The sequence below is a fragment of the Pseudophryne corroboree genome, unplaced genomic scaffold (genome assembly GCF_028390025.1).
Source record: "Pseudophryne corroboree isolate aPseCor3 unplaced genomic scaffold, aPseCor3.hap2 scaffold_1294, whole genome shotgun sequence".
In the NCBI taxonomy this organism is placed as follows: Eukaryota; Metazoa; Chordata; class Amphibia; order Anura; family Myobatrachidae; genus Pseudophryne; species Pseudophryne corroboree.
This window is the reverse complement of record NW_026967920.1, coordinates 86544-100346: the sequence shown is the minus strand read 5'-3', so window position 1 is coordinate 100346 and position 13803 is coordinate 86544. Positions and strand designations below refer to the sequence as shown.

General features: G+C 44.0%; 2 protein-coding genes across 2 annotated transcripts; one reads left to right on the top strand and one right to left on the bottom strand.

Annotated features, from left to right (window-relative positions):
* Positions 1-406: 406 nt before the first annotated feature.
* Positions 407-812, top strand: LOC134994298 (histone H4). Its single transcript, XM_063950959.1, has one exon. It carries the CDS (start codon positions 441-443, stop codon positions 750-752), a length of 312 nt encoding a protein of 103 aa, XP_063807029.1. The 5' UTR covers positions 407-440; the 3' UTR covers positions 753-812.
* Positions 813-1914: 1102 nt separating this feature from the next.
* Positions 1915-2886, bottom strand: LOC134994290 (histone H1B-like). The gene has a single exon (XM_063950950.1). It carries the CDS (start codon positions 2729-2731, stop codon positions 2066-2068), a length of 666 nt encoding a protein of 221 aa, XP_063807020.1. The 5' UTR covers positions 2732-2886; the 3' UTR covers positions 1915-2065.
* Between the last annotated feature and the right edge of the window lie 10917 nt (positions 2887-13803).

Genomic DNA, 13803 nt, shown 5'->3' with positions numbered 1-13803 from the left:
AGTGCTAATAAATATATATATATATATATATATTTATTATACTTTATGCTGTCCTATATTTATGACATTTCATTTTTTCTGATTTGCTATTTCTCAGTCGTCATCTATATCATCTGTTATGAGCCTTATATCAAATGTTGGGACGTTGATAAGAATGGGACTCAGTATGGATAATATTACATTGTATCTTAGGTTGAATATTATGTTGTACCAAGTACAGGAATTGTATGGGAAAAAAGATCTTAGCTAAGTGTAACTTTATATTGCGTATACATCTTATGCCCCTAATCTGATGGTAAGGCAGTGACTTTTTAACATCTAATTATAGCCATGACTCCGCCTCTCAAAGTGCTCAGTCACCCATCAGGTCCGCTTACCTCTTTCTAAAGAGCAACCGAAAATGGGTTGCCTCATATTTCTTTGTCGTTAGCTATTGAATAATGTCTGGAAGAGGTAAAGGAGGTAAGGGGCTCGGAAAAGGAGGCGCTAAGCGCCATAGGAAGGTGCTGCGGGACAACATCCAGGGCATCACCAAGCCTGCCATCCGCCGCCTTGCCCGGAGAGGAGGCGTGAAGCGTATCTCCGGCCTCATCTACGAGGAGACCCGCGGGGTGCTGAAGGTGTTTCTGGAGAACGTGATCCGGGACGCCGTCACCTACACCGAGCACGCCAAGAGGAAGACGGTCACCGCTATGGATGTGGTCTATGCTCTCAAGCGCCAGGGCCGCACTCTGTATGGCTTCGGAGGCTAAACACCGAGGCGCATCTAATACCATCACCCGCACACAAAGGCCCTTTTCAGGGCCGCCCATCTCTTCTACGAAAGATCTGTAACCCAACGTCTCTGTGTAGTGCTGTACTCTGACTATAAGCCGGGTCCTAGTACTTAATCGTTCCCTCACATTAGGCACACCGCTAGTGGTTGCTGTCTTTATTTGGAGTGATGATGAAAGGACCGGGCCAGTATTTTAGTGAGCTTATGCCCAAGCTGGCCACTACTAATGTGTAATGTTTATGAATTCTTGCAGTGGGTGAGACGTGAGTAGATTTGTCCTAGAGGTACCGCCATGATCCTTTGTTTCGAAGATTGCACAACACACTGTCGGTGGCTGACTAGTTCTAAGCTGTTGAACACAAGTTTTTTTTTATGAAGGACAAACTAAGTATTCACTAGGAAATCCATGTTCTCTTACAGCTTAGCTTATCGGCGGAGTTTTTGAAAAATGTATCCGCTCTTCTTTAAACCAATCGGTGGAGGGGGACATGCTTACTTCTACCAATCAGCGCAGCTCAGCTTATATGCAAATTTGATGAAAGCAGCCAGGTTACATAATTCATTTTTTGGGGGGACAATGCCTGGGAGAGGTAAGGGGCTCGGGAAAGGAGGCACCAAGCGCTGCAGGACTACATATCATCCAGGGCACCACACAGCCTGCCACCCGCCGCCTAGTCCATAGAGGGGTCCTGCAGGCTTTGAACGTTAATTAACTAATTTAAGGGTCTCCTACATTAATCCAGAAACGAGCTATAGGAACAGGGGCTGTATTTTCAAGGGAGGCATTTTTTTTTTGTAGCAAACAATTATACCTTGTCCGGGTACCTCGCAGTCTGTACATCACCGGGAATGGCGTGCAGAACACGCGGTGCTGTTCCTTACACCAGACTGTACGACCAAGTACACATAAAACAACCATTCAGCTACTACGGGCGGCTGGAGATAGAAGAACCCGACACTTTAGTGTATACGTTCCCGATCTATCTGCAGATTTAACAGATAACTGCATTTAGTCCCGCTCCCCTGCATATCCCACTTATGCAGTGACTGCATGGGGCAGAGTAGATGGGCCAAGTGGTCCATATCCTGCTATCAAGAGCTATGTTTCTAGGACTGATGTGTAAGGGACAAACTAGATATTTCTGCCACATGTAGCGACTTCTTCACTACAGTTTTTATTTAGTCCCCCAATAGATCACATCGTGCGCCTACAGCTCTGCCGAGACAGGGTGGGTGGCTCTGAAAAGAGCCTTTGGGGGATAACAAGGAAGAGAGGCTGCGGCTTTACAATCACTTCTTGGCCGCAGCTTTCTTAGGCTTAGCTGCCTTCTTGGCCGGGCTTTTTGTGGCTTTTGGCTTCGCTGCCTTCTTGGCCGGACTCTTGGCAGCTTTGGGCTTCGCCGCCTTCTTGGCGGGACTCTTGGCCGCCTTCTTAGGCTTCACGGCTATAGGCTTCTTTGGGCTTTTGGCAGCAGCCGCTGTAGCGGGTTTCTTCACCTTTTTCGGGGTCTTGGCTGCACTCGGAGCCTTCTTGGGCTTCTTCGGGGATTTGGCCACTTTCTTCGCTGCAGGTTTATTGGGCTTCAGGGACTTCTGGGCGGCCTTCTTGCTTTCCACTTGTTTCTTATTGAGCTTGAAGGAGCCGGAAGCGCCGGTACCTTTCACCTGGGTGAGAGTTCCTTTGGTCACTAATCCTTTCACCCCCACTTTGATGCGGCTGTTGTTCCTCTCCACATCGTAGCCTCCGGCAGCCAGAGCCTTCTTCAGGGCGGCAAGAGAAACCCCGCTGCGCTCTTTAGAGGCGGCCACGGCTTTTACGATCAGCTCGGAGACGCTGGGTCCAGAAGACTTGCCGCTCTTCTTTGCTCTTCCAGCAGCTTTCTTCGGCTGCCTCTTCTTTTTGGCTGCGACCTCTGATGGAGGAACAGCGGCGGCGACGGGGGCAGTTTCCGCCATGTTTGCAGAACTTAACTTTAATCAATAATACTACAACGCCCGGTGTTGACTCACGTCTTTTATATACACTGCCGGCTGTGCTGTGATTGGCTGCCGAGAGTGAGGTGTTCTGTGCTCCCATTGGCGGAATGAGCAGCCGTGTAAACTCTTCCCTGTCTGAGTGTACGGGGGAATCTGCTCTCACCTTGTGTTTCCCTAGCGCAGAAAAACAGTCTTTTATAGGGCATGAGGTGAGCGGCGAGCTGGCTCTCTGCACCACACCAGTACTCCAAGGTCTCCCCTAACCCTTTACTGTCATTGCTAGCCTATGCGCTGTGAAGAGTGCCGGGAATAGCCCCTGTCAGCTCACCTAGACCAGGCATGATCTGGCTGGCGTGTAATACATCTTTTCTGCGAAGCGAAAAATGTCTCATCGGGCACTTTTCTCTCCTCCAGGCACTACACCGAACAAAGGTGGCTGGGGCATAATCAGTGCAGAGGATGCCGCATTTTGAAAGACATAAAGGTGATGTGTGGGATGCTGTACACCCGGATGGATAGCACAGGCAGGTTGCCCCACAAGGTATTGGCACTCCTGTCTGGGAACTCTAGTTACTTTGACTAAATAAATAAAAGCAAGATATCTGGCGTGCATAATCAGCTTCAGAATAATCCTGCCGGCCTGAGATTCTCCATGTCCTGAAAAATGCTGGTGGCGTTTTCTCCACATGTTCTTATAATGATCCATATAGACATTGATGCATATCTATGCATCTTAAGTGTGTCAGTAGGTGGGCTATGGGGTCCCGTTCCCATTGATAGGAGACTGATATTTTTAAAAGAGGACATGGGAGCAATAGGGTGAGACCATAGGAATAAAGGGTACAATATCTGGAGACGGGAGAAATAAGGAGACGAGGAGTGGGAGATCAGAGGAGCAAAAGGAACAACAGAGGGAATCGGTATGAATAGTGATACAAATAAAAGGAGACAGTAATAATATGGAGAATAATAAGGGTACAGAGGGAAAAATGGAGAGGCAGAAATATGGGGATACATAAGGGGACCTCTAAGGGTAGTGGCAGGTGGAAGGAATGGATGAAAGGAAGAGAAACAGGGGGAAAATAAAGGTGAATGGGTAAAGATGGCAACAGGAAACAAACGGGGAGATGGGAGAGACAAGGGGAAAATCGGGGGAGACGTGATGGAACACGGCGGAGGAAAAGGAAGAACAAATAGGAGAAGATAGGAAGATGTTGAAGAATTATATGCTCACAATAGTTATGCGGAATAAAATTTAAATGACGTAGCTTGTTAAAAAATAACTAGCTGAGAGGAGAGGATCGACATTGAGGAATGGAAGGCAAATGGAGATGGAAGCGGGTTCTTGAAAAATACCGATGACTACTAACTGGAGGGCGTGTGCCAGCAGTAAGTACCATCCAGGTCTCACTCTCTTCCCCAACCCATGATTGCATGCTGGAGTTGTGATCTAGAGCATTGAGAGTCTCCAGAGCAGGTAGGGAGAACACGGAGCTAGACCTGGGCCACTACTAGGGATTTCTGGGGCCCCAAGGATGGTAGAAACAAAATAGAAATAAAAGCTGACCCATAAAAATATTTTTTTTTCAATACTTTTAATGTTTATTTTTTTCAAGAACATGTAAAATGGATATAAAAATAAATAAATATATCTGCATAAAGAAAAAGACAGTAACTAAAATAGAACAATAAGTGGTTGATTTTACGTACAGGGACTATTGTATCTGAAATTAGTCTCCACTGAGCAGATGAAAATCCCCTTTGTACAATCCACATACAGTACACAGCAGCTTTATATTCTCTTCATGCAGTTTCCCGGATACATAAGCTTTAGCTTGTGGTCTAAGTTGATACTTTCACAGATTGTATCCAAATGTTTCAATGGAATAGTTACAATTGAATAATACTGTTTCCCATTAGTATCATATCGTTTCACACACGCAGAAGTTCTGTTCATACTCCATTCTAAAGCTACCGTACGGTAGCGATGACCTAATATGACCTAATATGATTAATGTATTAACGTTTTAAAAATGAAATCATCATTATTATTTTATGCCATAGACAGTGTTTTTGACATATGTAGTTGTGACTTTTCTTATTTTTATTTTTATGTATATCTGCATTCATATTAATATCTCCCTGGAATTAGTGAGTATAGTTTGCAAGTACATACAATGGTATTTACTGTTTCCTATTAGTATAATAGTTTCCAGCACATTCCGAATTTCTGATTATACTCAGATCTAAAGCTTCTCAGAGGCAGTACGGATGGTGTAATGGTTAGCATTACTTCCTCACAGCACTGAGGTCATTAGTTTGATTCCCACCATGGCTCTACTGTAACTGTGTGGAGTTTGTATATTCTCCCTGTATTTGCATGGGTTTCCTACGGGTACTCCAGTTTTCTCCCACAATCCAAAAATATAATTAATTGAGTCCCAATAAAAATTGTTTAAGTGGTGCATGTGGTAGGGAATATATATTGTAAGCTCCACTGGGGCAGGGACTGATGTGAATGCATGTAGTGTAGTGATGTAGTGCAGTGGATAGGGGAATGTAGTGCAGTAATGAGGTGTTATGATAAAGTGCAATGTGTGGGGACACACAGGGGGGAATGTAGTGAAACACGCCGCTGATGGGGTATGTGACGCAGAGGGCATTTGGATCACATAGGGGGATGTTGTCCAAAATATCCCTCTTTTTTCTAAATTTTTGATAATGTGATTATTTTAGTCTTAGGGTTTTTTTTTTTTTATATTTTTTTTTTATTATTATTAATATTACTATTGTTATTATTAATAATAACATTTTTTATAAACACATTTTGGGGAGGGGAATCACTGCTTTTTCCCTGGTGGCGAAAATCCTAGTTTCGGCCTTACCCTTAGTAATAGGCTTCATGCTGCCCAATACCGTTACATCAGTATGAGACATTAAACCGTTTTTTCCAGTACCAGGGCCTTTGCTTTGTATAGATTCCCCAAGAACAAGCCCCAAAACTCGGGGAAACTGTTCCTCTTTTCACCTGGGTGGCTCCATACCAGCTGGGAAAGTGCTCCAGGGAAGTTGCCTAGCAATGTCCGATAATTATGGCAATGCTGGCCATTTTGAAGGCCAAGTAGTCTAAACATTGAACCAGTTTCAGTTCCCTAGCAATGTCGGGTAACCATGGCAACAGTGGCCATTTTGATGGCAAATTTGATTTAAGCATGACAACCAGTTTCTGTTCCCTGGCAACAGTTCGGCAACCATAGCAACATATACGTTATGGTAAGAACTTACCATTGATAACAGTATTTTTCCTAAATCCACAAGTTTCACAGGATACATTGTTATATGGTTGAGCGACAGCGGTTCTTACACTAATCGGTCAAAGCTTTTTGGCCTCCCAGCATGCAGTGGACCCGTCCATATATCCTCGCCTCCTGGGTCAGGTAAATCAGTTGTTTTCCAAAGCTTAAGGCAGGAGCATCATGTAGAGCACTAATCAGGCGAGAAGACCACACATGCACAACCTCCCACCCTTCCGTACAAGAGGGAAGAGTTTAGTGAGTAAAAGGATCCTCAAATCAGGTGCGTCAAGGTGGGATATCTGTGGACATAGGAGAAATACTGTTATCAATGGTAACTTATTACCATAACTTATATTTCTCCTGCAGGGTCCACAGGGTATCTACAGGATACATTGGGATGTCCCAAAGCAATTTAGTGGTGGCAACGCTCCTGATTAGACAGGAGAATGCTTGGCCCAAATTCAGCATCCTGAGAGGCAAAGGTATCCACAAGCAAAATGTCTAATGAATGTGTTAATGGAAGACCATGTGGCTATCTTACATATCTGTTCTGCTGAAGCACCATGCTGTGCTGTCCATGATGGACCTACTTTACGAGTAGAGTGAGCAGAGACATTATCCGGAAACAGGAGATCAGCCTTCGAATATGCTTCTGAAATCGTCATCCAAAGCCACCTCGCCAGTGTCTGCTTACCAGCAGGCCACCCTCTCCTATGAAATCCGTAGAGAACAAAGAGATAATCTGTCTTTCTGATAGCACTGGTACGATCTACGTAGATCCTTAAGGCATGGACAATTTCCAACGATGCATCTCCCGCAGATAGGTCTGGCCCCTGGAAAGCCGGGACTACAATTTCTTTGTAAAGGTGGAATTTAGACACCACCTTAGGAAGATACCCAGATTTAGTTCTGAGAACCGATCTATCTGGATAAAAAATGAGAAATGGAGGACAAAATAATAATGCGCCAAATGCTGAAACTCTTCGAGCTGAAGCCATAGCCAGAAGAAAGAGAACCTTAGCTGTCAACCATTTAAAATCTACTCTTTTAAGTGGTTCAAATGAGGCAACTTGAAGGGCCTTTAGAACTAAACTTAGATCCCAAGGCACTGTAGGAGGAACAGAGGGACGTTGAATGTGCAGCATTACCTGGAAAAAAGTGTGCCCATTCTGTAGGTTGGCAATTTTCTTTTGGAACCATACAGTTAGTGCTGACACCTGCACTCTCAAAGAAGCCACCCTTAAACCAGAAGGAATGCTAGGATTCTGGAAATTCTGAAAGACCTGGGGTCAAGTTTCCGTTCACTGCACCATTGAATATAGGCTTGCCATATTATGTGATAAATGCGAGCTGAGGAGGTTTTCCTTGCTCTAAGCATTGTTTGAATTACCTGTTGAGAGAATCCTTTTGACTTCAGGATGGAGGTCTCAAGAGCCACGCCATCAAAGACAGTCAATCCAGATGTCTGTGATGGCAAGGCCCCTGAATCAGTAGATCTGGATGTTGAGGTAGTAGGAATAGAGCATCCATCGACATCCTCTGCAGATCTGTGCACCAATGTTTTATGGGCCAAGCCGGAGCTATTAGTATAACGGCACTTTTCCTTTTTATTATTATTATTATTATTATTACTACCGCCACCAGTTTTTTATATAGTGTACACATATTATTATTATTATTATTATTATTATTATTATTATTATTATTACCAGTTATTTATATATTATACATATATTTTGCAGTGCTTTACAGAGCATATTTAGCCATATACATCAGTCCCTGCCCCAGTGGAGCTTGCAATCTATAAACCCTATCACATGTACACACAGACACACATTCACACTAGGGTTATTTTTTTTTCATTGTTGGAAGCCAATTAACCTACCAGTATATTTTTGGATTGTGAGAGGAAACCGGAGTACCCGAAGGAAACCCATGCAAGTACGGGGAGAATATACAAACTCCACACAGTTAGGGCTATGGTGGGAATCGAACCCATGACCTCAGTGCTGTGAGGCAGTAATGCTAACCATTACACCATCCATACTTTTACCTTTCTCACCACCCTGGTTAACAGGGTGATGGTAAGAAACACATAGGCCAGACGAAAGTCCCATCTCACTGACAGGGCATCCATCTTCCTTGGTCCACTGCACCTAGAAGCAATTTCTTCCTGACACTGCTCCTCAGCCCTGAAGGCTGGCATCTGTTGTCAGAATTTCCCAATCTGATATCCAAAAGGGTCTCCCTTTGTCCAGATGGGCTGTCTGTAGCCACCAGGCTAATGACCTCCTTCCTTCCAGAGGAAGAATCATAGTCTGCATTTTTATTGTCTGATGACCCCATTCCACTTGGTAAGGATCCGATGTTGCAGAGGTCTTGAATGGAACTGAGCATACTCTACCATGTTGAAAATTGACACCATTAGACACATCACACACATTGCTGCGAGAATTTATACTCTTCGACAGTGTAGAAGCTCCTGGATCCTTTACTGAAGTTTGGATATTTTTCTCAGAAGTAAAATTACTCTCTGACGGCTCAAATCCAATACAGCCCCAAATGAGTCATCCGTTATGACGGAACAAAAGATGATTTTGCCCAATCTATGAGCCAACCGTGCTTCTGCAGACACTCTATTGTATGTTGCAGATGACACAGAAGCAATACCTGAGACTGTGCCAGGATAAAAAGATCGTTGAGGTATGGAAATATTCTTATCCCCTGCTGGCGGAGATAAGCTACCATAATCACCACATTTTTGGTGAATACTCTGGGGGCTGTGGCCAGACCAAATGGCAGAGCCTGAATCTGAAAATGCTGTTGGAGGATAGCGAATTTGAGATAGCGCTGATGGGACAGAGCTATAGGAACATGCAGGTAAGGATCCTGTATATCCAGGGATACCATAAAATCCCATGGTTCCATAGCCAAAATGATGGAATGTAAGGTCTCCATATGAAACCGAGGTACCCAAATGTATTTGTTCAGCATTTTTAGATTGAGTGTGAGCTGGAACGACTAGTTCAGCTTCTGGACTAAAAACAGGTTGGAGTAGAAACCCTGTCCTTGTTGTGCAGGAGGAACAGGAATGATTACTCCTGACTGAAGCAATTTCTGAACTGCCTCTTGCAAAACCCTGGCCCTCGTTTCTACCAAAGAAAGGCTGGTACAATAAAAAAAAAAAACCTTTGAGTAGGGTTTTTCCTGAAAGAAAACGCATAACTGGGATACACCGCTTCTTGCACCCAGGCATCTGTGGTAGACTGCTGCCAGATTTGTGCAAAATGAATAAGTCGGCCTCCCACCCTGGGTTCCCCCAGGTGGAGGCCCGCACCATCAGGCTGATGGCTTATCTTTTTTGTATTCTGAATCAGCTTTCCAGGTGCGTAGCTAAACTGCTCGGTGAGCGGCTAATTTTGAGGCTGATGTTTGAGAGGCAATAGTGCCCATATCTAAGGCTGCTTCTTCCAAGAATATTGCAGCCTGTTTGATATGTGTCACATGGGATTTTTGCTCTCTGGATGTCGTTGAAATTTCCCCTACCAATGCATCTTGCCAGACAGCCACTGCTTTAGCCATCCAGGCTGAGGCCATGGCTGGTCTAATGATTGCCCCAGACAGGGAAAAAAAAGTTGTTGTTTTTTAGCAAACCATCTACTCTCCTATCCGTGACATCATTTATTGATGTTGAAGGCAGAAGTAATGTAGATTTTTGCACTAAGCGAATCACATGCATATCTACTTTAGGGGCTACCTCTCTCTTTAAACAGTCCTCAGTCAGAAAAGGGTAATTGGAATTCCATTTCCTAGGAATTCTAAATTTCTTACTGGGCATAACCCAAGCCTCTTCCATAATTTCCGTCAGCTGTTCTGATCCAGGAAACTCAGTCTTACCTGTTTTGGGACGTTTAAATAAAGGTGCCTTGGATTTTAACACAGTATATGTTGATTCTTCTAAGGATAAAATGGATTTCATTGCAGTAATCAACTCAGATATGTCCACTGAGCTGAGACCTTCTTCCTCATCCTCATATTCAGAACCAGAGTGTAATGAGTCTTCGTCCTCTGATGAGTCCTCATCTGAAACATGTGTAGACTCTGAAGATGTTGTTTTGTGTCTAAATGATTTACTTACCACTGGCTTTTCAGCCTGTTTCTGTTGAGAGGCTACTGCTTCCCCTGTGCTGCACATATAATAGTGCAACCTATCACCGGTACAGAAGTTGGAATTATCCACTCAGCTATACTGGATAATGTCCTGTGCAAACATAGCCCATGGTGGATCAACTTACACCTGCATCTGCCTTGAATATTTCAAGAGACCTTGGTGAAAGCTAATACAGTTTGCACACAACCCATCTTGAACCAGATCCTGAGATGTTAACCCAGCTTTACATGACAAACATGATATGAGTGTTGGTGCTGATGTGAGTGTGTTTTCCTCACCTTTTCTGCTCTGAGACATGATAAATAATCAGACAATTTAACAGTGTAATACACAATTTGTGACTGTAATCACTTTAAAATGTGTTAAAGTGACATACAATCCGACCCTACCCTGTTTAGCACCAGCATTGAGGATCGGAGTAAACAGAGAAAACTGACAGAATTTATAGCAAAGTCAGCAATCACACTAACAGTCAGTCACAGATTATACATTAGTATAATAAGCAATATGACCACATATTCAACTACAGGTACAGTTCACGTATGTAGGAGAAACATATTACTGCATTACTTTATAAAAATGCTTTAACTGTATTCAGACGCATAGCAAAAGAAACCACAGTAATATTATCAAACTCATATGCATTATGCCCTTATCCAACTATTTGTACTCAAAGGTAGATAGAGACTTAGGGCCTAATTCAGACATGGTTGCATGCAGGCTATTTTTTGCACTGCTACGACCAGGTAATCGCCACCCACAGGGGAGGTGGGATTGCTGTGTATGGCTGCAAACGCTTGTGCAGAGAGCTGCACAAACAAAAAGTTTGTGCAGTCTCTGCACAGCTCAGGACTTGCTCACCCGCTGCAATGATCCTTGCTGGAGCTGATGTCAGGATCCCTCCATGGAAACGGCCGGACACGCATGCGTTTTCCTCAACACTCCCAGAAAACGGTGAGTTGACACCCCCGGACGGCCTCTTCCTGTCAATCTTCTTGTGTTTGCTGCTGCAAATGCTTTCTTCATTATTTTTGTCGCTGCCCAGTGATGGCCATCGCCGGCCAGCAACGCGCCTGCGCATTGCGGCCCCCACGCATGCGCTGTTCAGACCCGATCGCACGGCTGCAAATAACTACAGCATGCGATCAGGTCTGAATGACCCACTTAGTGTTTTATAGCCCCCACTCAGGAGAGCGGGATACAGGGAGACTTACCCCGCTTCCAGAATCGATAAATACGAGTGGATCCATATGCTATAAGTGTCCACCGCCGCTCCGTGAAAATATAGTGAACACAGATTGCCAAGTGAACACTGATGCACCAGTCACACAGCCGCTTCAGTTTATGGCAGGAGACTCGGAGGAAACTGGTCGTGAATCGGGGGGGGAGGGGCGACCAGGGGTGCATCCGTCTCCCCACTGCTGATCTCAAAATTAGGGATCGCAGCCTCATGCTACTCCTGGAGCCTTTGATCCCTAAGGCCTAGCACTTGTGCACTTTCGGTGGCAGCCGCGTCAGCGACTGTTTGGTAGTTTCCCCCAAAAGAGTGCGGCTGTGTCCATGTTCCCCCTCTAAGCGGAACCTATGCCTTACCTTCCTCCCGTGCTCCGGCCACAGCCTGGTAACGTCTGCTGGACTTGCTAGTTTTATCCGACACAGACGCCCGCCGAAACAGCACTGTACTCGTGGGTAAGCGTTGTCGCGACTCGGCGGGGAGTAGTTGGAGTGACTCTTTCTAAGGTACGTATAAGACGCTGTTTAGAAAGATCACTCAGAAAAAAATAGTAAGACTATAAAAATAAAGTAAAAAAGCTTATGGCTGCCAAAAACTAGCAGCCCTTAGACCATGGTCCGGCTCCTGCCTCACCAAACTAAAAACTGATTTGCCTGAGCCAGGTGGCAGGTATATATAGACGGGCCCACTGCGTACTGGGAGCCCAGAAAGCTTTGACCGATTGGTGCAAGATCCGCTGTCGCTCATCCATATCCCAATGTATCCTGTGGATACCCTGTGGACCCTGCAGGAGAAAGTGGCCATTTTTCAGGCCAAGTAGATTAAGCATGACAACCATTTTCGGTTGCCTAGCAATTTCTAGTAACCATGGCAACGGCGGCCATTTTGCTGGCAAAGTTTAAGGAGCAAGACAACCAGTTTCTGTTCCTAAACAGTTTTGCTTGTTTCATTTCTACTCATATTGTACAGTGTAATCCAGGCATGTCCCAACTGCGGCCCTCCAGCTGTTGAGAAACTACACTTTCCAGCATGCCCTGACACAGCTTTAGCATTCTCTGACAGCAAGACTGTGTCGGGGCATGCTGGGATATGTAGTTTCACAACAGCTGGAGGGCCTCAGTTTGGACATGCCTGGTGTAATCCTTTTGACTCTTTATTTTACACCAGTGATGTAAAAGTGTGTGGAAATATAGAAATGGTCGTGTGAACATTTCCAAAATATTTCACAAGGTTTCTCAACAGTTTACTAAAATGTAATTACCCACTGCTCTAAGAAATAAATGCCGTCTGTCCTCCAGTGATGGTAGCACATGCAAGGGGTCCAATAGGTAAGCCAGTAGCCCCTAAGCATCCCACCTGGCACCATGTAGGAGGTAATCACCAATCACCATCTGCCTTAGTATGGATTATTCATTTATAATATTCTCTTCCCTTAGTACTAACTAAATCTCAGTAATAGGTATAGAATTGCATGAGGAGTAATGGACAGTAGCACACCCAACCCCTACACAGATAGAATAAAAGGAGGAGCACTCACTGTAGGTATTCTGTAGTGCACCATAGCATAGTGAGTCATTATTATGACATTACATTTTTATTCTTAATTCCCATACATTCAGGTCACTGAATGTGCATTGTGCTCATAGCAATATAATCCCCTATAAGAGTTTTAAACTCGATTGAACATAATAAAATACACCTTTTGCCAATTCTTAAACAAACAACCCCTTATTTTTTGTTTGTTTGTTTGTTTGTTTGTTTTTATAAATGGGAAATGAAACTTAACTCATTAAATATGCATTTATAATAATTCAGCTATACAAAAAGAAAAAGTGATTCACTTGTATCTGATTGTTATTTCCACCAATAGCCCATTCATTGCAAACCCTTACACTATCTAGACAAATGTCCTCCTGTGTTCTCCATGTATTGTACTTTGTCTTTCTCAGATTAATGAGATTTGGCTTGTGGTTTTATTTGATACTTTGGTATTGATAGTATCTACTGATGTATTCATAGAATAGTAACAATAGTGTAACACTACTTACTGTTTCACATTAGTATCACATCGTCCCCAATGCAGGCAGAAGATCTGATTATTCTCCGTTCTAAAGCTTCTCATAATATGATAATTGAGATCTACCAGATAAATGTATTCTTAATGCTGTAATATGCAAATGACTATCGTATCGTGAATGTTACTTGGTAAGCAGACATATTAATCGCTGATGTTTTTACTGCAGACATATACTGTGATCTCCCGGACAGTAGAGAGCACAGCTGGTGAGGCACATCTGTCCCCATACGTACTAATCCCGCCGACGGTAGCTATTCACAGTACTGTATGTAA

Coding starts and splice junctions, on each gene's coding strand:
- LOC134994298 (XM_063950959.1), top strand. CDS start 441: ATGTCTGGAAGAGGTAAAGGAGGTAAGGGGCTCGGAAAAGGAGGCGCT.
- LOC134994290 (XM_063950950.1), bottom strand. CDS start 2,731: ATGGCGGAAACTGCCCCCGTCGCCGCCGCTGTTCCTCCATCAGAGGTC.